General features: G+C 45.2%; 1 protein-coding gene across 8 annotated transcripts in view; it reads left to right on the top strand.

Moving 5' to 3' along the window:
- Window positions 1-27,867, top strand: part of NF2 (neurofibromin 2) — a 128,857-nt gene that overhangs the window by 39,822 nt on the left and 61,168 nt on the right. For all 8 annotated transcript variants that reach the window (XR_006354190.1, XR_006354191.1, XM_043978472.1 and 5 more), the window contains exons 2-4: window positions 4,106-4,231; window positions 5,849-5,971; window positions 11,593-11,676. Coding sequence is in view for 6 of the 8 variants with exons in the window: in XM_043978472.1 (XP_043834407.1) it covers window positions 4,106-4,231; window positions 5,849-5,971; window positions 11,593-11,676 (333 nt within the window). In the remaining 2 variants the exon portion in view is untranslated. The remainder of the gene's footprint in view (window positions 1-4,105; window positions 4,232-5,848; window positions 5,972-11,592; window positions 11,677-27,867) is intronic.

Genomic DNA, 27,867 nt, shown 5'->3' with positions numbered 1-27,867 from the left:
CATAGGCTCATTTTCAGCCCACCAAGTTTTCCTTTGCAACAGAGTTTAAAAGTGAAACAAAGAAAAAAAACCAGAGCATAGCACACATTTGACAGTTGGTACAGTAGACTGGGTACTGAGTTCAAGGAATATATGTAATCTTCCACACCCATAGTTACCTGCCTCTGTAAAGAATGGAGGGAAGCACATTTCCTCTCTCACTTTTTCTAAACCCCTTTCACTCTGCCTTCTGACCGCATTATTTAACTGAACTTGCTGTTTTCCAAGTCAGCAGCAATCTCTTAATCACCAGTCTGATGGCCTTTTCTCAGTCTTCATCCTTCTTGACCTGTCTGTTGCCTTTGATGCTGTTGAGCCTGACTTTTCTCCCAGATCCTTTTTCTCCTCTGGGTTTTCCTGACACTCCTGGATCTCCTCCCACCAGGCTGATCAGTCAGTTCCATTTTGGTACCTTTTGTTGGGTCACCATCCAGCCCATGCTCACTAGCTGTGTCTTGTCCCCCTTCTCTTCTCTCTCCATGCCATCAGCCCTCATTGATTGAATCATCTGCCAAGGATTCAGGTATCTCCGTGTAGATGATTCTCATATCTCTTTATCCAGTCTTTGCCTCTTTCTTGAGCTCCAGTCTTTCATCACCAGGTGCCTGTTAGACATCTCTAATCGGATGGCCAATGGGCAAACAGAACTCATTATTGTTCCCCTCAAGCCCTTGCTTCTTCTGACTTTTGCTGTTATTGTCAAGGGCACCACCATCCTCTCAATCCCCCAGAATCAAATCCTAGGTGTCCTGCTCCCTCTCCTCCTCACTCTCACACCCCATAGCCAGTCACTTGCCAAGTCCGTTGTTTCTCCCTTCAGAAAATCTCTTCTGTCTTCCTCCTTATCTCCAGTGGGCCTCAGCACCCTTCTCCTGGACTCCTACAGTACCTTGCTGTTGGCTTTCCTGGCTCACATGTCTTCCCACTCAGGGAAGACACTTAGTTTCCTAAGTGATCTGCTCACAGTGTAGGTCTGATCACTGCCTCAGGACGAAGAAATCTCTAGGGAGTAGTCCTAGTACCTCTTTCCGGCCCCCACAGCCCACTTGGCCACCTCCATTAGAGGTGGCTGATCCAAAAAACCATGACCCCAAACCTACCTGAGCCATGGCTAGGCCAGAAAATTCCCTTTGTTCTTGCCAGGAGTCCTCCACCCATGCTGCAACCCTTCTTTGGGCTGGAGTTTAAGAGCCAGGATGCTCCCTCAGAAAGAGGGTAAGAATCGCTCTGGCAGGAGGGAAACATTGGAGGGGAACTGTGGGAAGGCAGACTAAGGCTTCGAGGGAGAGAGCTGGCTCTGCTGAAGATGGTGCTGGGGGCCCATGGTGTGTCCCCTAGGGGAAGGAGGCACAGAGGGATCCTCTGGGGATCAGTGGAAGAGGAGGGGGAGCAGGGAGGGAGAGTTGGAATCTGGGACTGTGGGAAGGAATGCCTGTTGGCTAGACTGGGGAAGCGTTATTGACAAATGGTATCTTTGTGACCTGCACCGTTTATTTCAGCTGATCTTTGTGTCAGACTGTTACTGCGGCCCTTAATTGTTTAGTAAAATCGGATTCTGACATCTAGGTCAGTCTTGGCTGGCTTTTCTGCACAGGCCAGGAATATCCCTGGCTGCCCCTGGGGTTTGGGAAGGACCATTAAGGGGCCTCAGCAGGGCCGTCCCAATGACTGTGAAAATCAAGAAAGCCAAGTGATGCCTTGTTGACAGTGGCTGGTGGGAGGGTGCTGGGGAGTGGGGGAAGGCTCCTCTGGTTTGCCTATTTCATGGTTTTTCAGAGGTGGGCCAGGGTTAGTGTCTACATTCTCCTCGATTGGTTGATGGTGCAAGCCTCCCATATCCTCCTATATGGGTCCGGGAGGCAATAGTTCCCATGTCTGTGTTTTGTGTATTTGACTGTAAGGCTCAGTGTAGCTATACAGAGCCGTAGAACCTCATGGTATCGTGGTTGAGAATTCAAACTCCCAAATCAGGAAGTTTGGTTAAAATCCGCTTAGTAACTATAACTTAGCAATGCCATGGGCAGACTTGTCACCGACCTCAGCCGGAATAGTAGGCTGCTCACTAGGATGTGATGCAATGGATGGGATGGTTAGTTTGGGGGAGTTCCCACCCTGAGCTTCTTGGCCTTGGCCACTTACCTTCTTCTGCTAAACAGCCAGTCATTTATTTATAAGTAATGTACTGTATTCTGACTTAAAACAGTGTGAAGAACAAAATCTCCTGAAACTCATGTGGTTTTTTTCCAAAATAAATGTTGTTTTAATAAAATTTGTACCTTGGGATTAAACTGTGTTAGGAACTGGAAAAACCCTTGGCTCAGTGGGGAAACAGGTGTGTCCACAATGTCTTAGAGAGTTTGATTTGTTAAGACCTTATGGAAATGAAACTTTGTGCTGCTTCACTTTGTTGGAAATCACTCTTACAACCTAAGCTCTTTAGAGCCAGAGAATAGGCCAGGGGACCTGAAATGATGATACTTGGGCTAACCTCGGCCTCTCACAGACTTCTCCCTGGGATAACCTCGACCTCTTGCAGACTTCTGCCTAGGGAGCTTGTCTTCTGCCTCTGTTTCCCTGGTTGTAAGCACAGTAGCTGGAATCTGGCCTAGAGAACACTGGGCCCACTTAGCAAAAGTATCATCAGCATCAGCAAGCATTGATGAAGTACCTACTATGTGCTGAGCACAAAGAAAGGCAACCTGGGCCCTGCTCTCAGGGAGCTCCCAGTCCAATGAAAGCAGCTCAAACACTTGAGGTTTTTTTAGAGTATTTTTCATTTTTGCTTATAATTTTAAACAGTCCCCTGTCCCCTAGGCCTTTGTGGATGGTGCTGGGAATTTGGGGGCACTCTTTTTCAGTGATTGACATTAAGCATACTAGGGCCCAAAGGGACAGATGACTCTGCAGGAGCCTCATCACTTGGAGGGCGCTGCACGTAGACCTGAATCACAAGCACCCCCCCCCCCACTGCCCCTTCCACATGGTGCCATTCCTCCCTTGCAGCGCTTTGGATTGTGGGCCCGCAGAGCAGTTTTCCTGGAGGAGCCGGGGGCTGTGACCCTGGTTGATTTAACCAGGTTGACCACAAGGGGGTAGCAGCGACTAAAGCTGAGGAGGGAGCCATTCACCTTAATGCCGGGTACACCAAAATGCCAGCCTTCCAGGTGGCAGAGAGAGCTGGCCCAGCAGCTCTTGTTGCAGGAAGAAAACCAAACACAATCTCAGTTTCTTCAGATTTTGGAATTCCTGTGTCGCGGGGCAGGACACTGCCTGCCTCTTATTGTTTTCCTCATCAGGGCAAGTGACCTTCCAGGCCTTGCCCCCTTCAGATTTCTCTCAGTCCTTTGTTTCAGACCTTTCTAACACACCCACTTAGAGTGTCACCTTGTAGGTCGGTATTTGTGCCTGCTTTCTCTCTGTTAAAGGGGTATTTATTTCTCAGTATTGTTCTGAGCATTGTAGTTGCTTAGATACTTGTTGCTTTCTTTTGTTGTGCAAGACTCTGTCTTCTTACCCGCCACATGGAGGATTGATTCAACCAGCATTTATTAGATGACACTACGAAGTCGAATTGTAAAATAATAGAACCAGTGGCTAAAACCAGTTATTTCCTTCTGAAGCTTAGCCTTTTTAATTCCCCTTAATCACAGGGCTGGTTAATGACTTAAAAATATTGAACTCATGTCTCTGAAAGTAGAGCGTCTTACTAGGTTCCCAGAGCACATCAGAGTCATCTGAACCTTGTGTGTATGTTTTAGTCGTTATTCACAACTTGGGGAAGAGTGTGGTCTGCAAGGAAATGTCCCTGGACGGCACTCAGTCATTTAATCATTAAGCTTCAAGCCATGTTTTCCACCTATGGAAAGCCACTGACTTCTCTCAGTATTAATGGGAAAGTCTATTCTAGGTTCTGTGTTCATCAGCCATCTTCATAGACACTTTGTACTTTGGAATACTAAAGTAGGAAAATGATACTACAGAAAAGAGCTTAGCACTAGCTGAATGAGGGGGGAGAGCCTGGGCTTCTTTTTTTTTTCAGTGCTCTCTGCTTTTGATTCATTTGCAGATGAAATGGAAAGGGAAGGACCTGTTTGACCTGGTGTGCCGGACTCTGGGACTACGGGAAACCTGGTTCTTTGGACTGCAGTACACAATCAAGGACACCGTGGCCTGGCTCAAAATGGACAAAAAGGTTGGGCCCTGAACTTGGACTGGGGAAGCTGAAGAGCTGGTTTGTCTGAGCATGGGACTCATTTTTACACTGTCTCATCAGGCCCTTGTAGCTCTGTGTTGAACAGAGCAGAAGGCATTCTCCTTGGAGTTTCTGTAGGTTTTTCCCTACTTACAGACTTTACTAGTCAAGTCACATAGACCAAGATGAAATCACTGCCATCCCAGTTTATTTATCCAGCATTGCTAGGCTGCTTGTGACTGGCTTTATGCCCTTCAGTTGATTGAGCCACTAGTCTGCCTTTGCAAACAATTTCTGTTTCTTTCCCACATGCATTTCTGCAATTTGTGTGTCAGAGCTTCTGTGGGGATTGTAACTTTTATATATTTTTGAGTAAGCCCTAGGCTCCCACTTGAGTTCAGATTGTGATCCAAAGGAATTCCCTTGACAGCAGTCATTGCAATGACCATTTCTGTATCAGGTTTCCCAAGGCAGGAGAAATTGTGTTCCTCCAGCAGTTTGGACATGGGCCTCCTGCTTATGTTCTAAACTCTTCAGAAATCTGCACTAATTCAGTGCCTAACAAACTGTGGAAGCCTTTTCTCATGTTGTTTTCAGTCTTAACATCTAAACTGTGTGTATAGATGTTTACGACATATCAGAATCCCCTGCAGTTATAAACACAGTGAGACAGAGTTCACAGCAAGGACTCTTGGAAGTTGGCTGATGTGAGTGGCGTGCACTGACTCGGGGTTTGTTTCTAATCTGGGCAATTCCACATCGAATTTGAGCAGGAGAATTGTACACCCCAAAACTGTAGAACTTTTCTGTGTCTCCTTTTGCAATTCTAAATAAAGTGAGTTTGAATTATGCCTGACTGCTAGGAAAATTGATGATGGATTGAGGGCATAAGGAGCTATAGAGTGTACTGCTCAGAGAAAATAAATTATGACATGTTAATTGAACTTTGTAGCATGCTGGATGACATGTTTGTGCCCTGAATTCAAATGCATTCTGGGTAGCAGATGCTTGACATCAGGGGTGGTAGTAGATGGAGTTGACAGATTGACCAACAGCTCTGGTTCCTAGACTAGGGCCTATGAGTCTCCAGTATTTCCTGAAGCAGCTCAGAAGTTTGCTCTAAAGTCAGTGAGATCATGGTGGCTGGCTTTTTTCTGTCCTGCTCATCACCCCAGTACACAGACCTTGGGCAGAAGGAGAAAGCAGTGCCCGAGGGGCTCTACAGCCCTGATGTTGGACAACCAGTGGCCCAAACAAGACCCAGTCACGGGCTGGCAGGGTCGTAGCCTTGGTTTTTGACCTTGAAGACACCTCCTGTACCTTAGTGCTTTTATCTGAACAAAACAGATTGTTTTGCTCAACTTCCATCTCATCCCTCCCCCCCCCCCCAAAAAAGAAAGGCAGCATCTGGATCTGTGGCAGTCTCAGATTAGTTTAGCTCCAAACAGCATGTGAAGTAGTGAGCCTCTGGAGTAGTTAGCGCTGGATTGTGCGCCACGCTGCATGTTGCTGAGTCACAGCTTCTGGGAGGGCGTGGGCTATACCGCATGAAGGGGACAGCTCTTTGGGCATAGGCAGGCTCTCACCTTGTCGATCTTTTGCTCTGCAATTTTTCAGGTTCTAGATCATGATGTTTCAAAGGAAGAGCCAGTCACCTTTCACTTTCTGGCCAAATTTTATCCAGAGAATGCGGAGGAGGAGCTGGTGCAGGAGATCACGCAGCATTTATTCTTCCTACAGGTATCCCAGTATATCCCTGCTGTCCCCTTTTCCTCTGAGGTGAATGCCCCAAATACAATTTGGTTTAGAGACTTCCTCGAGAGTTTTATGGACAGCCTCTTATTACAAAAATACCTGCCCCAGGAAATCAGCAAGACATGCCCTCCAGCTCTGTACAGGAAGGGGGTGGAGAGTAACCTTAACTTGTGAGTTGAGACCATATGGGATCATAGAACTTAGGGCTTGAAGGGGCCTTCAGAGGTCATCTAGCCCATCCCCCTCATTTAACATCTAAGCAAAAGTAAGACCCAGCAGGACAAAGAGATGTGTCCACTTTCTCATAGCCTAGAAGTGGCAGAGTTGGGCTTTGAACCTAGGTCTGGATTCTCAATCCAGTTTTCTCCACTGTACCACAGAGTCTGAGGAGAGAACGGTGAAAATAAAATGTATGTAAGTCTTGATATATAGAGACAGAGAATGTTAGTATTAGAGGAGATGCTAAATATTATCTAGTGTGGGCTCCTCATGTGCCAGAGAAAGGTGAAGTGATCTACCCATGGCCACCTAGCTAGTTGTACAGCCAGAACTGGATCCCAGATCCTTGGCTTATAATTCATTACTCTTTTTGTCCTCCTCCATCTCGGCTTAAAATGTTCTTTGTAGGCTCAGTAAGCATTCACTCAGTCCTAGCAGAGATACCAAGCTTAGATGAGATGCCACCCTTCTTTGTGTAGTGCTGAGAGTCTGGAGGTGGTGGTGGGGTATGTGCCATTACAAAACAGTCATGCATGGGGCAGCTAGCTGGTGCAGTGGATAGAGCACTGGCCCTGGAGTAAGAAGTACCTGAGTTCAAATCTGGCCACAGACACTTAACACTTACTAGCAGTGTGACCCTGGGCAAGCCACTCAACTCCAGTTGCCTCACCAAAAAAAAAAAAAGTCATACATGATAGCAGGTGTTCACATGATGCCCTAGACACTGGGGACACTAAGAACCTTTACCTTCAGAAAGCTTTCATTCATTCATTATGAACCTACACAAGTCTGTGGGGCAACTAGGTGGCACAGTGGATAGAGCACTGGCCCTGGGGTCAGGAGGACCTGAATTCAAATCTCACCTCATAAACTTACTAGCTGTGTGATCCTGGGCAAGTCACTTAACTCCAGTAAACATCTGGAACCATCTCTAGTCATCTTGATGTGTATCTTGCCACTGGACCCAGATGGCTCTGGAAGAGAGGGTGAGGCTGGTGACTTTGCACAGCCCTTTTTCACTTAAATCCAAGTCAGTGCAAGTCATAACATCATCTCCATGTCATGGTCCTCTTGGAGAATGAAGGACAAAACAACAACAGTCTAAGTCTGTAAGAGGCAGTTTTGGGGCGGTGGGGAGGTAGCACTAGGAACTGAGGGGGTCAGGACATAGTTCATGTAGGAGGTCCTGTCAGTCTGATTTTGAAGGAAACCAGGGATTCAGAGAGGAGGTAACGAGGACAGTCAGTGAAAAGGCACAGACACAGGAAATCAAGTGTCATTTGGGACAGGAAGGCTAGCCTGGCTGGACAGCAGAGTGAAGGGAGGTGGGAGAGGCAGCCTGGGGGCTAACTCAGAGGAATTTATGCTTGATCCTCAAGGCAATAGGGAGCCACTGGAGCTTACTGAATAGCAGAGTGACAGGGCCAGACCTGCCCTTTAGAAAAATTGTGCAGAGGACTTGCAAGGAGGAGAGGTGTGAGGTGATCCGGAGGTGATATGGGGCTATTTTAGTAATCAGATGAGAGATATTGAGGAACTGAAGTAGGTGGTGAACAGTGTTGAGTTGAATGAGGTAACCCTGGTGTCACTATTAGGGAGAGAGAAGGGGGAGTTAGGGCATTGGTGAGACTAAGTGATGGTGGGATTAGAGCTACGGTGGGGATGAAGAAAAGCTTAAGGAGGGGTGAAGCACAGGGACATAGGGAATGGCAGGAGATCCTGCAATGAGACATGCAGAGAATATACTCCAGGAAGACTTCATGGAGGAGGTGGCATTTGAGTTGGGCATTGAAGGACATTCCTAGCACAGGGCACAGGGTGTGTTTGACAAACAGCATGGAGCACAGTGGGTATTCCTAGAGCAGAGGAAACAGGGAAGCAAAGGCTGGGGAGTGGGGATGCCAGCTGGTGGTGCCAGGGGTGGTACTGGGCATGGCATGAGGCAGATGGGTTTGGACTCTACCCTCCAGGCCACAGAGCCCTTGAAGATCCTTGAGCAGAGGCACATCCTGGCCCGCATCTGTTGGGTTTTTTTAGGCCAGAAGTGTGAAATGATTGTACTGGGAATGCCCAGTGAAGATTGGCCCCCGCTCTGCAATGCAGTGTCCTAGACAGCTGCCCGCATCCCTTGCTCAGGGGCACCCAGCCTGCGTGGGTTGGCAGCAGCACTCGAAGTCCAGCTTTCGAGCTACTATCCCCTGCTGCCGCCTGATCCTGCCTAACGGCTGATGAATTTGGTGGTGGTGTGGATTTCCTGTGTCCGTACCTTTTCATTGACTGTCACCAATGCCACTGGGCTTTGGGGGAAAGTGGAGAGGGGCTTCCTGCTAGAAAGCTTTTTTGTTAGGCCGAGTGGTTGCTTCTGAGGGCCAGGTCTGGGGGGCCAACAGCCAGAATGGGAAATGGGGGACACCTGTGAGAGGGTTTACACAAGTAGCATGAATGCCAGGCACCTGCCCACGACTATGTGGCAGGCAAAGAAGAAGGAGGAATCCCAAATAATGTGGAGGTTTGGAGCACAGAAAAGATGGGCCCAATGGTGGGGCCCCCGACAGGCAGGAGGAGCAAGGAGAGTCTGCCAAGCACTAACTCTCACCCACATTTAAGACAGAATTTCTCCCTATCATAAACTCTACTAGGACTTTTTTAAAAACCACTAATAGGGCACAGTGCTCTGCCTGCATTGTGGTCAGTCACGGCCTATCTCCTTTACTTGATTTTATGATCCATGGAAGTTGGGATGTCTCACAACCCCTCACAACCTTGCACCTAGGACGTAGTCAACAAACAATCGTTTGTAAGCACCTACTGCGTGCGGAACACTAGGCTAAGTACTGGGATACAAAGAAAGGCATGAGAGAGACTGCCCTCGGGGAGCTCCCAGTCTAAGGGGGAGACAACATGCCAATCACCAGGTACAGACCAGACAGAGACAGGCTGGGCTGGGAGTAGTCAGGGAGAAAGCCTCGAGATAGAGGAGGGCTAACTGGCAAAGGCTCCTTAGTCTGAGCATTTAGCCCCCAAAAGTCAGTATCTGCTGACCTGGACAGGGTGGAAGAAATTAGGAGATAGCACTGTGATTGGTGGCTCCCGGGAGATAGATGGCGCCATGATTGGCAGCTCCCAGACAGGCGGTCGTGTTCTCCCTGGACTGCTGGGTTTGGTGCGGGGCCATGAGAGTGCCCCTGGTTTGCTCTTCCTCCTATTTCCTGTCCGGTCATGGCCCTTCCACAATTTCATGGTTAGTTACCAGCGATTTGTGTCCGAGCTGCCTCTCAGGCCCAAAGGTACCAGCTGTCAGTAATAGAAGAGATTGCTGGGGGTGGGGGAAGGATAATGACATAATTTCCCAGAAGTGCATGTTGTGTCTGTCATGTAGTGCTATTATCATTCATTTGAGCCAGAGCCCTCAGCATATTGTGGTGCTCAGTGAAAGCGAAATTTAATAACAGATTTTCTCAAAGAGAAAGAGTGTCCTCTTTTAGTTAGTCTTCCTCTTCTGCTAGAAGAGGGGAGCTAAGGTGTAGTAGGGCATACAAGAATGTCTTCCCACATCCCTACCCATGCTGAGATTCTGTAATTCTGCAGAAAAGGCTGGGTGCTGACATTGCACATAGACATAATTCAGATCAGAGTTTTGCTCACTTAATAAAACTTTTGAGGGGGATTGGGCAATGAGGGTTAAGTGACTTTCCCAGGGTCACACAGCTAGTAAGTGTCAAGTGTCTTAAGGCCGGATTTGAATTCAGGTCCTCCTGAATCCAGGGCCGGTGCTTTATCCACTGCACCACCTAGCTGCCCCCATAAAACTTATTTTCAATGGCATAGGAAAGATGACAGTAAAGTTTTAGAGGAGGGTGTCACCCCTATGTTACTGTCAGCCCCCCCAAACTCTGGCATGGATGGACCAGTTTCTGGTTACTCCGAGCCAGATGACTTGGCAGACCTCAGACCCTTTTGCCATCTGACTTGGATACTTCAGTGGGCATTGGCACACATAGCTGCTCATTCTCGGCATTGATCTAAACCTGCCCTGGCCTTACCCTTCTGGGCAATTCTCGCCCATGTCACCTCCCTTTTTCCCTACATTGTCATTCTTGGTCTCTCTAGTTGTCATGTTTCATCCAAGGCTTTGTGAATGGTCAGCTGCTTTGAAAAGCTCTTGCCCTTAGTGAAGGGGGGTGTGGTAAAGCCGTATTTTGTCCTGGTCTGACTGATCCAGGTGCCACCTCAAAGAAGGGATCCGCATGAATTGGTGTAGATACAGAATGACATTTGTGTGCGTGAAGACCACCCTGCAAGGCAGCTAGACTCGACCTCCTGGATAAGAGTTTGAGATGGACGGGGAGGGTGAGAGGACAGAGAAGCTGACAGTTTATATTTAACCTCAAAAAGAAGAGGTTTCATGTGTGCATCTTCCCTCCCCTCCCCTTCTGCTAAGCCATGGGATAAACAGTTAGAGCAGACACATCTTTCCTGTGTTTGGAAGGATCTAGGATCTAGACTTGGGAAGAAATCTTGAAATAGGAATGCCTGGGCATGAGTGGTAGCCTAGGTATTGAAGAAGTGGTTCCCTTAGAAGTGCTGGGAGATGATACACAGACACAGCAGGGCTTCCTCCCACGTTTTCTCATATTGCAGCATGGTTGGAGGCTGAACTACAGCGTACATGGGGACATCCATCGGCCATGGCTGTGTGAAGTCATAGTCAGCCCTCTTCATTGATCTACTTGTGTGCTACTACTCCAGTCAACAAAGATATGGACACCCCCCCCCCCAACACACACACACATACACACCCTTTCATTTGGGTATCTGACATGGTGCAGAATGATGGCCGGAGGCCATGTCAGTTCAGCATTGTGGCCTGAGAATTTGATTTCCTGGACTTGTGAGCATTTCAAAGTTTATCTGGTCAAACTTGATGGCTCCCCTTTTCCTTCGAGTGAGCCAATTGAAAAGGATGGCTCTTTATCAATCGTAGTTCAGTTGGGCGGACCAGGCAGCTTTCATCTTGTGTTCGGACACAGCCAGGGCCTGGTTCTTTGGCGAGCCTTCCTGCTGAGCTGTGAATTAGTCTAACGGCACAGGTTTCCAGCTTCAGTACCCCCCGTTTTCTGTTTGACAGTAAAGACAGTAAAGATTATTCAGGATATGATAAAGGTGAACATGAGTGTTCTTAATACTGGCTTCTTGGTGACAGCATCCACCCCTAGAATCCTGGGGTCTCTGTCAGTAAAGACTCATATCCTGTGTCAGAAAAATCATTGCTGGCCTGGTTGGGCAGCTCTTGTCCGAATACACTGCAGCCACCTGCCATGGCCGTCATGTCATGCATGGAACAGACCGCATATGGTTTCTCACGTCTCCCTTGGTGCTCTGTGTAGGTGAAGAAACAGATTCTGGATGAGAAGATCTACTGCCCTCCGGAAGCGTCGGTGCTCCTGGCTTCCTATGCTGTCCAGGCCAAGGTAGGCTGTTCTACCTGCACTTTCAAACCTGGAACTGAGATTCCTGCCCTGGGGAGGGAGGAGGGTGGTGGCCTTGAGGCAGCTGGCTTGTTTTTCAGGGTTATGGATGCCTTCTCTTTTTACACCATAGTTAATGTGGCTTCCCTGTTGAACCTTTCTTTCCAACAAAACCACCTGACCCAGCAGCTAGGCCTCCTTGTACATGAAGCATTCTGCCCCTGTAGGCCCCAACCTGAAATTAGTCATTATCATTTATATTGTTGCTGTTGTTGTGTGTTGTCATTCTAGTTCTTCATCGGTCCATACCCATATTCCCCTGTTTATTGGAGGAGCCCCTTGTGCTCGCCTTGATTGATTTTGCTAGACAACCTGCTTTTCCTTTCTGTTGACGGCTGCTAAGAGCCAAATCCATCATGTGCTGTGCGCTGGCTCTTGGAAAGCCATTTCAGCCCCATCTCAGTCTTCTTCCCGAGATACAATTGCCACATCTTCTGGATTTCCTGAGGGATTAGACCTTGCCCTACGCTCTAGGGACACACAGCCAATGTTCTCAGGTCTGGATATTTCCGAGGGTGAAGGGACTTTGAAGATCACTGAGGTCAAAGGTTGCCCAACTCCAGGCCCACTGCCTGGCCTGCTTTTGGAGGGCTACCACTAAGCTAAGAATGTTTTATTGATTTGAAATACAATCAAGTTTTATTTCAAATGGTAAAGACCATTCTTAGCTCCCAGACTGTACAGAAATGGGTGACAGGCCACGTTTGGCCTGCTGGCCACAGTCTGCCAACCCCTGGTCCAGACGAGAGGCAGATCCTGAGGCCCAAGGGATGGAGTGATTGACCAGGGTCATATGGCTTAATTGTTGGAAGAGCTAGAATTGGGACCCAGGTCTTTTGACCCTCAGCACCCCTTTACCTGCTGATATCGGTGTTTTAAGTCTGGCTTTGTAGAGTTTGTCTATTGGACACTGGAATTGCTCAGCTTGTTAACACCCTTGAATGCTAACTATACTGGAACTCTGCTGGGTGGCAGTGCCCCTCTTCTGTTTCCTCTTGTCTAAGGGACCCAGTTTTCAGTGTATTTCCCTTAAAGGGGAAGGGCCCTTGTAACACAGAAGCCAGCTATGTTTCTTTCCTTCCCTTCCTCCATTTCCCTACTTGGCAGCACAGGATTGTGTCCCAAGACTTGGGCTTCCATGATCTGGTCTGGGGGACGTTCAGAGTGATGGTCTTTATTTGGTCTTTGCTTCAGAGAACAGATGAGGCATCTGACAGTCCATGATCACAGAATTTTAGAGCTAAATCATTGAGTACCATTTACTAGAACTTTCTCATTTTATGTTCTTGAGAGAAAGTTTTAGCGACTTCACCAAGGTTACGGCCAGTCAGTGGCAGGGCTGAAGTCAGTCCACAGGTGCTCAGCTCCTAGGCCAGCAGCATGCTTCCCAGTCTACCATGAAATCTCCTGATTTCTCACCTCGTTCTTATATTAATAATGATAATAATAATAATTAACATTTCTACGATGCTGCAAGGTTTGCAAAGCACTTTACAAATATTAACTCATGTGCACCTCACAACAACCCTGGGACATAGGTGCTAATATCTCCATTTTTCAGATGAAGAACCTGAGGTGGACAGAAGTTAAGTGACTTGCTCAGGGTTGCATAGCTAGTAAGTCTCTCGGGCCAGATTTGAACTCAGGTTTCCCTACTCTAGCTGCAGTGCTCTGTCCTCTATACCCCCAGGTCAAAGATAGAAAATGATTTGCCTCTATTCTTGAAAAATGGATGCATGAGACAGAAGATGGAGCAGTCAGTAGTGGAGGGCGTGGGAGGCCTGGTAGCAATTCATTCGTGATAGAACTGCCAACCATTCTGGAAAACGGTTGGGAATTGTATTTAGAAAGTGACTAACGTGTCTCTCATGCCCACAACTGGGCCTGCACCCTGAAGAGATCAGAGGCCGGAAGAGGGTCCTGTGCTTGGAAAGCATCACTTTGTGTTGTAGCAAAAGAGCAGAAGCCAAGTTGTGTCTATCCACTGGAGAGCAGCTAGACGTTGGTGACGCATAGATGGAACAGAGTATTCCTGTGCCCTACGGCGTGATCTGTGAAGAGGTCAGGACATCAGGCACTCTGAGGAGCAGATGAACTGGTGTCGGATAGGAGACAGGAAAATGTGACTCTCCCTTGCTGGCAGAACATGTGTCTGACTAGGGGTACTGGTGAGCTTGGTTGATATGTGGGGTAGGTCTTATTCTTCGATACAAGGAGTAATCCTCTAAGGAAGGGTGTATCTGGAAATGAAGATGATGTATGAATAAAATACATATTGTAAAAACATGTACATAAAAATCAATTTTTTAAAAAAGAACATAAGCTTTTTTTAGTCAGATCAACAAAGGTTCTTGAGTCAGTTTATTCATCTGACAACTGAGGTCTGCATTCATTGGGTATTCACAAGACTTTATTTTTAATCATAAAAGTATTTTATTATTTTCCAGCTGCATATAAAAATAGTTTTCAACATTTGTTTTCATAAGATTTTTAGTTCCAAAATTTTCTCCCTCCCTTCCCTTCACCCTCCCCAAGACAGAAAGCAATCTGATATAGGTTATATATGTACAATCACATTAAATATATTTCTGCATCTGTCATATTGTAAAAGAAGAATCAGGCTCCTATCCCTTTCGCAGGTGAAAAATCCCAGGCAGCAATGTAGGTGACCTGTCCAGAGTCACCTAGACAGTCTGTGGTAGGTGGAGGGTGGAATTTGGGAGCTTTATTTAGTAGCTCATAGCATAAGTATACTGATTCTCTGAAAAGTGAGTGATTCAGGAAACAACAGAGGGGTCTGAGTCAACAAACACACTTACGCTTTGATGAAGAACATTAATAATTGGAAAAACAGGTCCCTTCAGTCATTGTCCTCCTGACAGCGCTGAAACTAGTACTGTCACTTTCATTAAATCCATACACAGCCTGGCTCTGACTCCAATTTCTTTTCGGTATGACTTTTTCTTCAGCTATAACTAGACCAAAGCCTTCAAGGAGACCTCTTCTGTTTGAAGGGCACCTGTCTAAAAGGCTGGATTTTCTCAGCATGGATTTTAGACAACAACTGATCAGAACCTGCATTCACAAGCCACCTGTCCAGGGGAAAAAAAAATTCCTTTCCCAGGGAACAGCAGGTGTCTCATTAAATAGATTTTACTGCAAGAAAATCCCATAAATTTGGATTCTAGTAATTAGGAATTTATACTAATTTTGAAGCAGGATACATGATTCTTATTCAAGAACAAGCTCACAGTGACATATCTGTGTCTTAGAAGTAAAGAGAGCCTGGTCTAAAATGAGTAGTTTTCTCAAGCCTTGGGTTTAAAAACTTAAGGATCTCCCTTCCTAATTCTTTAGTTTATGAGAATGTAGGCTAGTGACTTGTACTTGATACCTTCTTATATAATGTAGACCTAAGGCAAATTGTATTTTTTGTTCTTTAAGGAGGCTGTGGTGAAAAGTGCTGTGAAGTTGGGAGTCCCAAATCTTGGCTTCATCGCTTTCTAATCTGGTAGCCTTAGTCAGGGTGTGTGGAATGTTCTCATTTGGGAATTGAGGATAATCATCTCTGCCCTGATGGTGTCATGGTTTTGTTACAGAGATCCAGTGAAGACGAGCTGGAAGTGATGTCAGGTGCGGGGCCTCTTCTTGCCTCTTTAAGTCCCTTCTGACCTTGGCCTGAGTCTGAGGGCCCTTCTTCCCCTTAGAGTGAATTAGTGGTGCTTTGTTTCCTTGTGTGGATTGTTGGCTTACACAACTCAAAGATGGAAGGGAAAGTGAATCGGGCTCATTAACATATGGAATGTAGTTGGGAACAAATGCACTCATTATAGTATGTCAGCTGCTTGAATGATATAGACTCAATTAATCCCAAGGCATAAAGAGACAATTAACCTCCAAGTATAAATACAAATATTAATCACATGGTTCAGTTAGCAAGAACCCCATTTCTTGGATGGGCTTTGAGCTATGCTTGAATCAGAAGGATGGGCCGTGGATGGTGGGGGAGGGGAGCGCATTGACATGACAACACATCACCTTGGGAGGTTTCAGCCATTCGTTGGTTTAATTTTGGAAACTTGTTGTTCTGAAGCGTGTGCTCATTAAAAGCATCTGGTATGCTGTGGATACAGTAGGTGTTGGAGAGTGGTCTTGCGGGCCCGGCCTGCAGACCTTTCTGGCTGGCCCAGTGCTGGCTCCCATGACAGAGGAAAAAGAGCTGGTGCACGTAATTGAAATTTTCCAGATAACTAAAACTCTCCCCCTTTAAATACCCAAACAGTTTTTATTTAGTTTAAACACTTTGGATTGAAAACCTTTCAAAAACGAGGACAGAGAACACAATGAACCTTTTGGGGATGACTTTGAATCATTATAATGGATACCAGTGATTGTATTGTGCTTAGTTGAATCATGTCCCTAGAGCTCATTGGGGTGTGCTGCTGTTGGGTGTCTTTATTTATCCAGCAGACAATTATTAGAAGCCTGCAGTATGCAGAGCATCCTTAGGTAAGACTTCCCAGGGAGCCCTGAGTCACCCTTGCTTCCAGACCACCTGCCTTCACTCCAAGTGCTCCTGGAGGCCTTTGCTGACCCACCTCAGACTCTGCCAGGCCATACCTCTGCCTGCTTTGACCTAGGCTGGGCCTTACAAGATATATCACCACCTGCCGGAAAGCTGAGTCTGTGGGGAAGGCTATGAACAGCCTAATTGCCTGCCTGCCTGCCTTCCGATATCATCCTAGGCCTGGACTTATTCCTTGATGGGCCACTTCTCCTACCCCGTTGTGCTTTTCCTATTCCAAAGATTCTGAGCCCCTCGCTATCATTGTGCAAATCCTACTGCTCATCCCCCACTGCCTGCTCCCTTCTTTTGCTCCCCCCATCACATCATCCTGTTTCAGATCTACCCTTCCTGCCTTCTTAATGCCTTGTGCCCCCTCCCACCTCGCCACTCTTGAGACATCCTCGGGTGACCCAGCGACACTGGCCTTCCTGCTGTTCCTCCCCCATCTCTCAACTGGAGGCCCTTTCCCTAGCTGTCAGCCATGCTCGGGATTCTCTTTCCCCTCATCTCTGCTTCCTGGCTTCCCTTCTGTAAGAAGCCCTCTGCTGATGAGCTCTCATTCTTCCTCTCTATACGTTGTGCATGGCCGTTGGCACGCTCCCCACCCCAGACAGAGCTCCTGGAGAGCAGGGACTCTTGCTTTTCTTTGTGCTCCTAGAACTTTGCACAGTGGCTAGCCCACAGTAAGTGCTTGATAAGTACTGCCTGCCTGCCCCCCCCCCCCCCCTGAGCTGTCTGGAATGCCTGCTCTGAGTTAACTCATGGGTTTGTATCTTAGTCCTTTTCCTTTTCACCCTTCATGGTCTGGTTCTTATTGAGATCTGGCTTCCTGCTGGCAACACTGCTTTCCTGGCCAACCTTTCCCAGTGTTGGTTGTATAATCACTGCAACTCACTGGTGTGTGTGTGTGTGTGTGTGTGTGTGTGTGTGTGTCTGTCTGTCTGTCTGTCTGTGCACACCTCTTGTTCTCCATTACCACTTCCAGGCTTTTAGGTTACCACCTTGACCTTTGAAGTTCATTGAATCTACATTTATTACCCAGGGAAGATTCTGGTACCTTTGATCTTTGGACTATCAGGATACTTCCCTTCCTTAATCGGTGAGGTCAGTGCCTGACTCAGTCTTTCCACCCCCTCTCTTCCCCTCACAGTCTATATATGTAGATGCAGATATTCCTTCAGACACCCCAATCTCCCAGTTTCTCTGTCGGCTCACTTCCCGTGGCCTACTCCCTCACTCATACCTTTCTTGCTGACCGACTGACTGATATGTTTCTCCCTGTTGGTAGATGAGACCATCACTAGAGCAGTTGGTGATAAATACATCAGAGAGCTGTCAAACCAAGTTCTATATGAGGTCCCCCCCCGGAAGGCCCTTTTCCTGCTATCTTCATAAAATTCCTTCTATTCATTTAACATTTATTAAGTGCCAGGGCAGCTAGGTGGGGCAGTGGATAAAGCACCAGCCCTGGATTCAGGAGGTCCTGAGTTCAAATGCAGCCTCAGACACTTGACACTTACTACCTGTGTGACCCTAGGCAAGTCACTTAACCCCAATTGCCTCACCAAAAAAAACCATTTATTAAGTGTCTAGTATGTGCCTAGGTCTGTGCTAGTAACTGTGGATACAGAGAAAAAGCAAACAGGCCACAGGATGTGGGCTTGTCTCGGCCTTTCTCCTTCCTGACTCTGGCTGGCATTTGATATGGTGAGCACCCTTTGCTCACAGATTCTCTGGGTTTCTGTGATGTGTCTGTCTTGTGGTTCTCCTGCCTCCCTCCCCAACTGCTCCGTCTCCTTTTCAGCTTCATCCTCCACATGTCACTGCCTCATTGTGGCTCTCCCTCGAGTCCTTGTCCTGGGCCCTCTTCTCTCTCTGGACTCTCTGTCCAGACTTTCTCAACAAGGCCTTCGCCTCTGGGTAATTCCATCTTATCTCTCTCTGCTCTCTTCCAGCCTACTTTTACTTATTATCTTCTGCCATTAGAACGCCATCTTCCTTCTTTCTGCTTCTATTTGTATTCCAGTGCCTAGTATATTGTAAGTTAGTATATTGCCTTGATTCTCTGTTGGTGACCTCATCAGCTTCAGTGAGTTTAAAGACCATCTCTCTACAGATAAGCCCCACGTCTGTAGAGCCAGTCTCAGTCGCCTGTTTGTCATTTCACACATGTCCCAGAGACATCTCAAAATCAACAAGTGTTGTCCTAAGTAAAGAGATAGCAAAAACACAGAGACCCTCTGGGTCTGACAAGTTTAGGCATTTCTTTAGGAACATGCACAGAAAGGGCCAAATGTGTCCTTTGGTTCACCTTATGACGTGTAAACCCCAAAAACGCACCTTCAAGGAAAAAGGTAGCCGCCTTGGGGTTGTCTTAGGACCCCAGGAAGTCCAAATCAGGATAAGCCCTCCCATGAACCCCCAACAAGGAGGAGATTAAGATAATGAGGAGATAACCTACTTTTTCTCACTATAAATATAACCATTTCCATTCCCCATTGGAGTCATCTATCTCCTTTGGGTGATTCTACCTGTGGTCAGCAGTCTTTCAGTAAAACTTGGAAAACTGAAAAAAAAAAATCAACAAGTGCTGGATAGAGCTCATCACCCTAAACTCTCTCCTCTTGCAGACTTAGCTATTGCTGTCAGAGGTGCCAGCATTCTCCCTCAGCTCCCAGGCTCCCAGCTTTGCTGTTATCCTTGATGTTTAATGCCCCCCCCCCCAATCCCACAGTGTTCAGATCCTGCCTTTTCTGCCTCAAAGTCCTGCTGTTTCCATCATGTCCCTCCCATATCTCCCCTTCTCTGCCGGCACACCGCCATCCCCTTCACTCAGGCCCTTGTTACTTCCCACCTGGATCCGTCCACTGGGCTCCTGCTTTGTCTCCTGTCCCATCCAGCCTCCACACAGCTGTCAGAATTAGTGTTTCTAAAGTGCGGATTTCCTCTTCATTCACCTTTAGTGGTTCCTTTCGCCTCTAGAATAACAGGTAAACTCCTATCTTTCCAGCCTCCTTAGACACTCCTTTTCTTCCTGCACTTTACGATCTTGACAGAATCTCCCATTCCTCACAGGTGAAGCTGCCCCTTCTGTCTGTGCCCATGCTCAGAAGGCCCTCCCTTCTTTCCTCTACCTGAGAGAGCAGCTCAAGTACCATCTTCTACACGAAGCCATTTCCGCTGTCCCTCCTCCTCATCCTTCCCTGTATTTCTTCTCCTATTCCTTCCGTGTATGCTTCTCCATGGCCCTGCCTCCCTCCCATCTGTTGTATCAGCTTCTAAAGGATGGGCAGGCTGCCCAGAATCATCCTACATGCTCTGGTTTGGCAGTTTGGGTTTGCTTTTTATGTTTCTTCTGTCTTTTCCCCTGCTCTTAGGAGTCACCTCTTATTACTATTAGTGTTACTACTTTGAACACTCACTCCTTCCCCCTCCTTTTCTTCAGTATGCTTTGAGCTCAGAAATCGGTTTTCTAAGCCTTTTAGAACTGTTTGAATGAAGCTATGAGGAGCCCTACGGTGAGTAAAGTACATGCACTCACCTCACCGCTCTGGGGGTGAAAGGGCTTTGGGGAAGCTTGAGGTGCTTTGTACATATGAACTATAATGATGAGCTATTGTTAGGGACTTGGTGTCTTCTGTCTGGGCCATCCAGAAACCTTCCTGCCTTGTCTTGGCTCTCCACATTGTTCCAGTTAGTCAAGTTGCTAGGTAGATGACTTCCAAATTGGAGAGAGATGGCCATATCGAGGTAATCTCTTTTAAAAGGAGGGTTTCCAGTGTATGACGCCCTCAAGAACACAAATTACTTGGGAAAGAACCACTTCTCTGCCCAGAATTGCCAGGAAAACTGGCAAGCATTTGGCAGAAATTAAGGTTAGGCCAACAGCGTGTGCCCTACACCACCATAAACTCAAAATGCACAAAGGACCTGAACATTAAAGGTCATAGTAAAAAAATAAAAATAAAAAAATAATCAGGCCAGGTATATTGTATCTAGCTATAGTGAGGGGGAGAATCCTTAACCAAACAAGATAGAAAGATAAAATAGATTGTTTAGAATATATGGAATTGAAAATCAAAAAGCTTTTACGTGAATAAACTCAACATAGTAGCATTCTAAGGGAAGCAGTCACTTGGGAAAATCTTTATATCAAATATCTATGACAAGAATCTGATATCCAGATGACTCAAGTATATTTGGCCAAAAGTATTAGTGATCAAAGGATATGAACAAACACTTCTCAAAAGAAGAATTGCAAACTGTTAATAACCCTAGGAAATATGTTCTAAGTCAGCACTAAGACATGTCAATCAAAGTAACCCTGAAGTTTTGGGTTACAGATGGACCACACCTAGTAAAGCCAAAGCAAAAAAGATGGGAATTGTCAATGTTGGATGGGTGGTGGAAGCAAGGGCATAATGATCCACTATTGATGGACCAACTGTCCTTGTGAGTTGTTTGGAATTAGCCTAAGAATTCATAGAAGAGTCCCTATCTTTTGACTCTGAGGGAGGAAAGAAGCATTTCCTATAGTATGCACTATGTGCTGGGCACTGAGCTGTGGGCTTTACAGATGTTTCATTTAACCCTCACAACAACCTGGGCAAGTCGGGGAAGTTATTATCCTCACTTTACTGCTGGGGAAGTTAAGGCAAACAGGTTAAATAACTTGACTGGGGCCATACGGCGAGGAGTGGCAAAAGCTGGATTTGAACTCGGGTCTTCCTGCTTCCAGGCCCAGCACTCTGTACCATGTAGCTGCCTAGAGGTTCTACTCTGAGGCATATACCCCAGAGAATTTGGTGATTAAAAAAAAAATACCCACAGATACTATTTAGAGCAGCATTTCTTTGTAGTAACGAAGAACTAGAATCAGCATAGATGCTTGCTGATTGGGGAATGACTACATGGTACATGAATGGGGCATCTGGGTGGCTCAGTATCTACTCTTATTTGGAGCACTGGCTCTGGAATTGGGAGGATATGAGTTCAAATCTCACCTCAGACATTTACTAGCTGTGGGACCCTGGGCAATTCACTTAACCCCAATTGCCTTAAACATCTGGTGCCATTTCCAATCATCCTGATACATATCTTGCCACTGGACGCAGATGGCTCTGGAGGAGAGAGTGAAGGTGGTGACCTTGCACAGCCCTCCCTCACTTAAATCCAGTTCACTGAAAGTCATGACATCACCCCAATGTCATGGTCCTCTTTGGGAACGGACAGACACCAGCGTGAATGGGGTGGATGATTATTACACTGTAAGAGATGAAGTGTCCAAAGAAGAATGAGGAGACATACTAGACAAAGTGAAGTAAGCGGAATCAGGTAAATGGTAAGCTGGGGTTACCACAATGTTAATGGAAAGAATAATAACAATATCAAAACCTGTGCAAGGAGAATCTGGTGATCATCTCTCATTTATTCTGCAAATATTACTCGTTTGATAACCACAGAGTTGTTTGCATTTTGTCTCCCACATTAGACTGTGTGTTCCTTGAAAGTAGGGTCCGATCCCCAGTGCTTCCTTAGCACTGTGCCCGGCATGTAGCAGGTACTTAATGAGATGTGTCTTGAATGAATGAGTCAACTTCACTTCAAAAAAGAGAGAGGAGAGTTTGCATTTGCATTTTCCATTTTAAATTGTTCCCCCCCCTCCCCCGCCTTTTGAATTTTTTATTTTAAAGGCTAGATTTTTTTTTTTTTCAAAGTAAGGGGCTTGGGGGCAGAGCCAAGATGGCTGAGGAAAGACATTAAATGCACAGAGCTCCTGATACAATTACCCCCAAAACAACAATAAAAGAACCCTTGGAGTAGAAAAACCCACAAAAAATACAGGCTGAGATGATTTTCCAGCCATAGACAGATTAAAGGGGGCCGTGCTGAGCTACTGGTAAAGTCCACCCCCACAATCGCACAGACAGAGACCCCAGGCATGCTGCACCAGAGGAACTTAACCCTTGAGCCTCTGAATCAGTTTCAGCACCAGCTTCCAAGAAAAATATGAACTGGTCTCAGGCCATGGAAGCTCTCAAAAGGGACTTTGAAGAGAAAGTAGGAGAGATAGAAGGAGAATTTAGAGAGAGGGAGGAAAGAATGGAAAGAGAAGTGATAGCAATGCAGGAAAGTCATGAGAAAAAAGTCAGTAGCTTGAAAAGTCAAATGGAAAAGGAGATAAAAAAGCTGTCTGAAGAAAATAATTGCCTAGGAATTAGGATTGAACAAATGGAAGCTAGTAATCTTATGAGAAATCAAGACACAGTAAAGCAAATCCAATCGAATGAAAAAATAGATGGCAATGTGAAATATCTCCTTGGAAAAACAGCTGACCTGGAAAATAAATCCAGGAGAGATAATTTGAAAATCATTGGACTTCCTGAAAACTGGGATGAAAATAAGAGCCTAGACATCATCTTTCAAGACGTTGTAAGGGAAAATTGCCCTGATATTTCTAGAGCAGAAGGTAAAATAGAAATTGAAAGAATCCACCAATCACCTCCTGAAAGAGATCCCAAAAGGAAAACCTCCAGGAATATTATAGCCAAATTCCAGAGCTCCCAGGTCAAGGAGAAAATATTACAAACAGCCAGAAAAAGGGAATTCAAATACTGTAGAGCTTCACTAAGTATAAAACAAGATCTAGCAGCATCTACATTAAAGGACTGGAGGGCATGGAATATGATATTCCAGAGGGCAAAGGAACTGGGACTACAAAAATCACACATCCAGCAAAACTGTGTATAATCTTTCAGAGGAAAAAAAATGGGATTTTGATGAAAAAGAGGACTTTCAGGCATTTGTGAGGAAAAGAACTGAACTGAATAGAAAATTTGACTTTCAAATACAAGACCCTGGAGAAGCATAAAAGGGTAAACAGGAAAAAGAAACCATGAGGGACATTAAAAACTTAAACTGTTTACATTCTTATATGAGAAGATAATACTCCCAACTCATAAGAACTTTCTCAGTAAGGAATACAGAGGACACAGGTCTGAACTGAATATGAAGGGATGATATCTGTAAAGCATTTATGTTTTGTTCTTTGTGGGGCAGACAGGGTGGAGTGTCTTATGTCTAGGGTCGGATTTGGGCTTGGGGCCTCCTGGGTCCAGGGCTGGTGCTTTGTCCACTGTGCCACCTAGCTAACCCATGATGACATCTTTAAAATAGGGTTGAGGGGTAGGAGGAATAGAGGGGAGGGGAGAGGTGGACTGGGGAGATGTAACTCACATGAAGGAAATAAGAAAAAAGCTTATGGAGGGGAGGGGAAGAGGGGGAAGGAATAGGGCAGTGAGTGAACCTTAATATCATCAGAATTGGCTCAAAGAGGAAATAACATACATACTCAAGTGGGTATGGTAATATATTTTTGCCCTGTGGAAAAGTGGGTGGGGAAGGAGGTAAGGGGGGTGGGGGAAGAGGGGAAGTTTGGGGGAGGGAGCTGTAAAAAGCAGAACACTTTCAAGGAAGATGAAGATGTTCTACATAACAGCACATGTATGACATATATTGAATTGCTTGATTTCATAGGGAGACTTGAGAAGAGAGGGACGAAGAAAAATTTAAGAAAACAGAATTAGCTCAAAGACCTTAACCTCATCAGAGTGGGCTCTAGGAGGGAATAACATACACACCCACTTGGGAGGAATAATCTATTTAACCCTACAGGAAAGTAGGAGGGGAAGAGGATAAGGACAAAAGGGTGAATGAAGGGAGGGTAGAGCTGGGGAGGGGGCAGTCAGTAGCAAAATACTTTTGAGAAGGAGTAGGGCAAAATAAGATAGAAAATAGAGTAAATATCATGGGAAGAGAATAATAATATGGAGGGAAATAGTTATGATGATTGACTACAAGGGCAAAACATGTGGACCTACTCTGCTGGGCTATTGTGAAGAAAATTCTTTATGAAGTTTAAGGTACTATATAAAAGTTATGATGAACAGGATGCTATCAGAAAAACCTGGAAAGACCCACATGTACTGAGGCAGATAGAAATGTACAGCATACAAAATAACAGCAATAGTGTAAGATGATCTGCTGGGAAGCATGTGGCTATTTTCAGCAAGGCAATGATCCAATATAACTCTGAAGGACTTATAAAAGTTGCAGTACACCTACAGAGAAAGAACTGATGGTATCTGAAAACAGACTGAAACACATTTTTTTCTCTTCTTTTCTTTCTTTCTTTCTTTTTTTTTTGACAACTCCTTAATCTGAAGTCTTGTTTTTATCTGTTTTCTCTCACAACCTAGCTAATGTAGAGATGTTTTCCATGACTACTCAGGTTTAACTTACATTGAATTGCTTGAGTTCTTGGGGGTTGGGAAGGGAGGGAGGAAGAGAGGTCGGAACACAAAGTTTTAAAAAATTGATGTCAAAATTTGCTTTTACATGTAATTTGGAAAATAAAATTCTAAACAAATAAAAATAAGTCATTCCCCTCAAAAAAGAAACAAAAATAACAAACAAAAAAAATAAAGTAAGGGGCTTATGTTAGGAAATGCATGTAATGTCAAAACCAAAAGATCAGTTAAAAGTTTTAAAAAGAAAAAGAAAAAAAATGGGTTTGTGCTGCTAATGTTCTTCCACATAAGAAGACTGTAAGGTTTCATTTTTGACATTTAGCCCTCTCCAGCCTGATATTTACTTTTCTTGGACTTCATACTTTCTTCATTCTGATGAATATTTCAGTAGTTCAACAAATTATTTTTTCTGATACATATATCCACAGCTTAGATATCATTAGTTTGTTGATGTAAATTTTCTTACTATATAGACTTTATGCAGAATTAGATTTTTTTTTAATTGGAAAAAATGAGAAGAAAAGGTAAACTTACTTTGGTGAAAAGAAAAACTAAAATTATAGATAAATAACTCAAAAGAAATAATTCTGGTTTTGTTTTGTTTTTTTGGTGAGGCAGTTGGGATTAAGTGACTTGCCTAGGGTCACACAGCTAGTAAATGTTAAGTGTCTGAGGCCGGATTTGAACTCAGGTCCTCCTGAATCCAGGGCTTGTGCTCTATCCACTGCTCCACCTAGCTGCCCTGAAAGAAATAATTCCTAAAACAATAGTTTGCTTTTGCCTTGGTCTGTTAATGCAGTTCACAAGTGTTAATTACACTCCCTAGGACCATAATCCTTTTGGTTAGAGCATACTGTCACCAGACCACACAAGGTGAGATGTACTTGGTCTGAGGTAACAAGGACCCATCTTCTCAGGCAAAGGCCCTCAGTTTTCTCTAACACTAAACCTGTCGGCCTCTTTTGCAGTTTTTACCTATTGCTCTCGGTCCTGCCTCTGGGGCCAGACAGAAAAGGGCTGGTCTTTCCTCTTACACATGGCAGCGCTTGGCATATTTGAAGGCATCTGATATGTCCCACGTTAGTCTTCTCTTCTCCATGGCAAATATTCCCAGTTCCTTCAGTTGATCCTTCTACGTCACAGACTCAAGACCTTTGATCATCTGGGTGCCCTCCTCTGGACATTTTCCAGCTTATTAATGCTCTTAAGCTGTGATGCCCAGACCTTTTGTCTTGGTGTGTCCAGGCCCAGCACAGTGCCTTGAACAAAGTAGGTGCTTAATGCATATTTGTTCAGTTGAATTGTAGACGTTCTTGAGGTCAGCATGATGAAGTAGGAAGAGTACTATACTGGGAAGTGGGATACCTGAATTTTAGTCCTGTTTGTGTCACTCAGCAGCTGTATGACCTTATACAAGGTATCTTATCCCTTGGTAAATGAATGTATTGGACAAGATGATTTCTTGGGTCCTTCTAGCTGGAAAATCCTACAGTTATATTAAATGGTTAATTCCATGTTGCAAATTTGAGGAATGTATCTGTCGATTAAAGTCATGCTCACCATTAAGACATTATGAAAATACCGTGTATACATCTGAAATGCTACATTTAGAAAAATGTTTAGTGAGACCTTTAAGATCTCAAGGTAGCTTTATTGTTGTAAATAGAACATGCTGAATGGAGAAGTCGTTGGCGTTTTTGTTTTGTTTTGTTTTTGTTTGGTTTTTTTGAGGCAATTGGGGTTAAGTGACTCGCCCACTGCGCCACCTAGCTTCCCCTGAAGTCATTGTTTTTTCAGTTATCTATAACTCCCCAGTATTGTGCAGATGTCATGAACTTGATAAAGGGGCTGTTTGCCCAGCGTTATAGAAAGTAATATGAATAGTTAGTCTCATGAGTTTTTTGGATTTAGCATTTTATAACTTATGCATGTCTGCTTTTGTATTATATCTGTGTTAGCACTGGCCTAATCTTCATAAATGCTGTAGAAGTCTGTCTTGGACTCACAAGTGTACCACATCTTCCTCCTGAAAAGATAAAGAGGGGGGCAGCTAGGTGGTGCAGTGTAGATAAAGCCCTGGCCATGGATTCAAGAGGACCTGAGTTCAAATCCGGCCTCAGACACTTGACACTTACTAGCTGTGTGACCCTGGGCAGGTCACTTAACCCCCATTGTCCCACCATATATAGATAGATAGATAAAAATAAAGAGGGAGCTGATTGACCACATTGTTTGTCGTGCAGAATATGTGATGGGCCCTTAGCTTTGTTGAACCATAGATCCTGAAGAGACTTACTGTACAGATGAAGAAGCTAGGCCAGGGAGGGAAATGACTTTGCCCAAGTCTTTGCAGGAAGTAAGCAGACTCATGAGGCCATCGCTTTAGAGCTAGAAGGGGCCTTGGCAGTTATTGAGTCCAGTCATCTCATGTTACAGAAGAGAAAACAGACCAAGAGAAGAGAGATTCCGTACTCAAGGTCACACAGTCAGTGGCAAAGCAAGGACTGGAACCCAGGCCCTCCCCCTCCAGCTGCAGTACTCTTTCATTCTTATCTCAGTGATTGGGTTATTAATATAGCTGTCTTCTTTTTGGTGGTGGTTGTAATCTTTGTTCTCTGTGCTTGGTGAGCATTATTTGCTAACGGGGTAAATGTTTATAAAGAGTTCAGATGAGATGGTAGGGGGACTTCACCCCCATTGTGAATGCCAGTGATTTAAAGGCATGATTTTTCTTATATTCTCCTGCACGCCTCATTTGTAAATAGTGTCAGTTCTGATTTTCTAACTAGTCAAACTTATGTCTCCTAGGAGAAGGAGAGGATATTTTTTATCATGAAACAAATTTCTCATTTGTTGTCATTGAATGAATGAATGAATGCAGTAATATGCCTGAGCCCCTCTTTCTGGCTTCTTTATTCATTGACTTGCTTGTAACCTTGAAAAAATCAGCTAACCCTTTTCCTTGTTTCTTTGTCTCTAAAATGGAAATGACAATACTGACATGAGGTTTTTCTTCCTTCCTTCCTCCCTTCCCTCCCTCCCTCCCCCTCCCTTCTTTCCTCCCTCCCTCCCCTTTCTATCTGAAAGTGCTTTTCAGGGCTCTGAGGGAAAGTTATTTAAAAACATTACATGTATTTTTGTAGCCTCATAGATAGCCTTCATTCCAGTTATCAACCATTTAGCATTTTTTTGTGTCGTAAATAGACAATATTTTTATCTCATGCAGCTTCCAACAATTTACATGCCCCCCCCCTTTTT

The sequence above is a fragment of the Dromiciops gliroides genome, chromosome 1 (assembly GCF_019393635.1).
Source record: "Dromiciops gliroides isolate mDroGli1 chromosome 1, mDroGli1.pri, whole genome shotgun sequence".
In the NCBI taxonomy this organism is placed as follows: Eukaryota; Metazoa; Chordata; class Mammalia; order Microbiotheria; family Microbiotheriidae; genus Dromiciops; species Dromiciops gliroides.
This window is presented reverse-complemented; position numbering and strand designations above follow the sequence as displayed.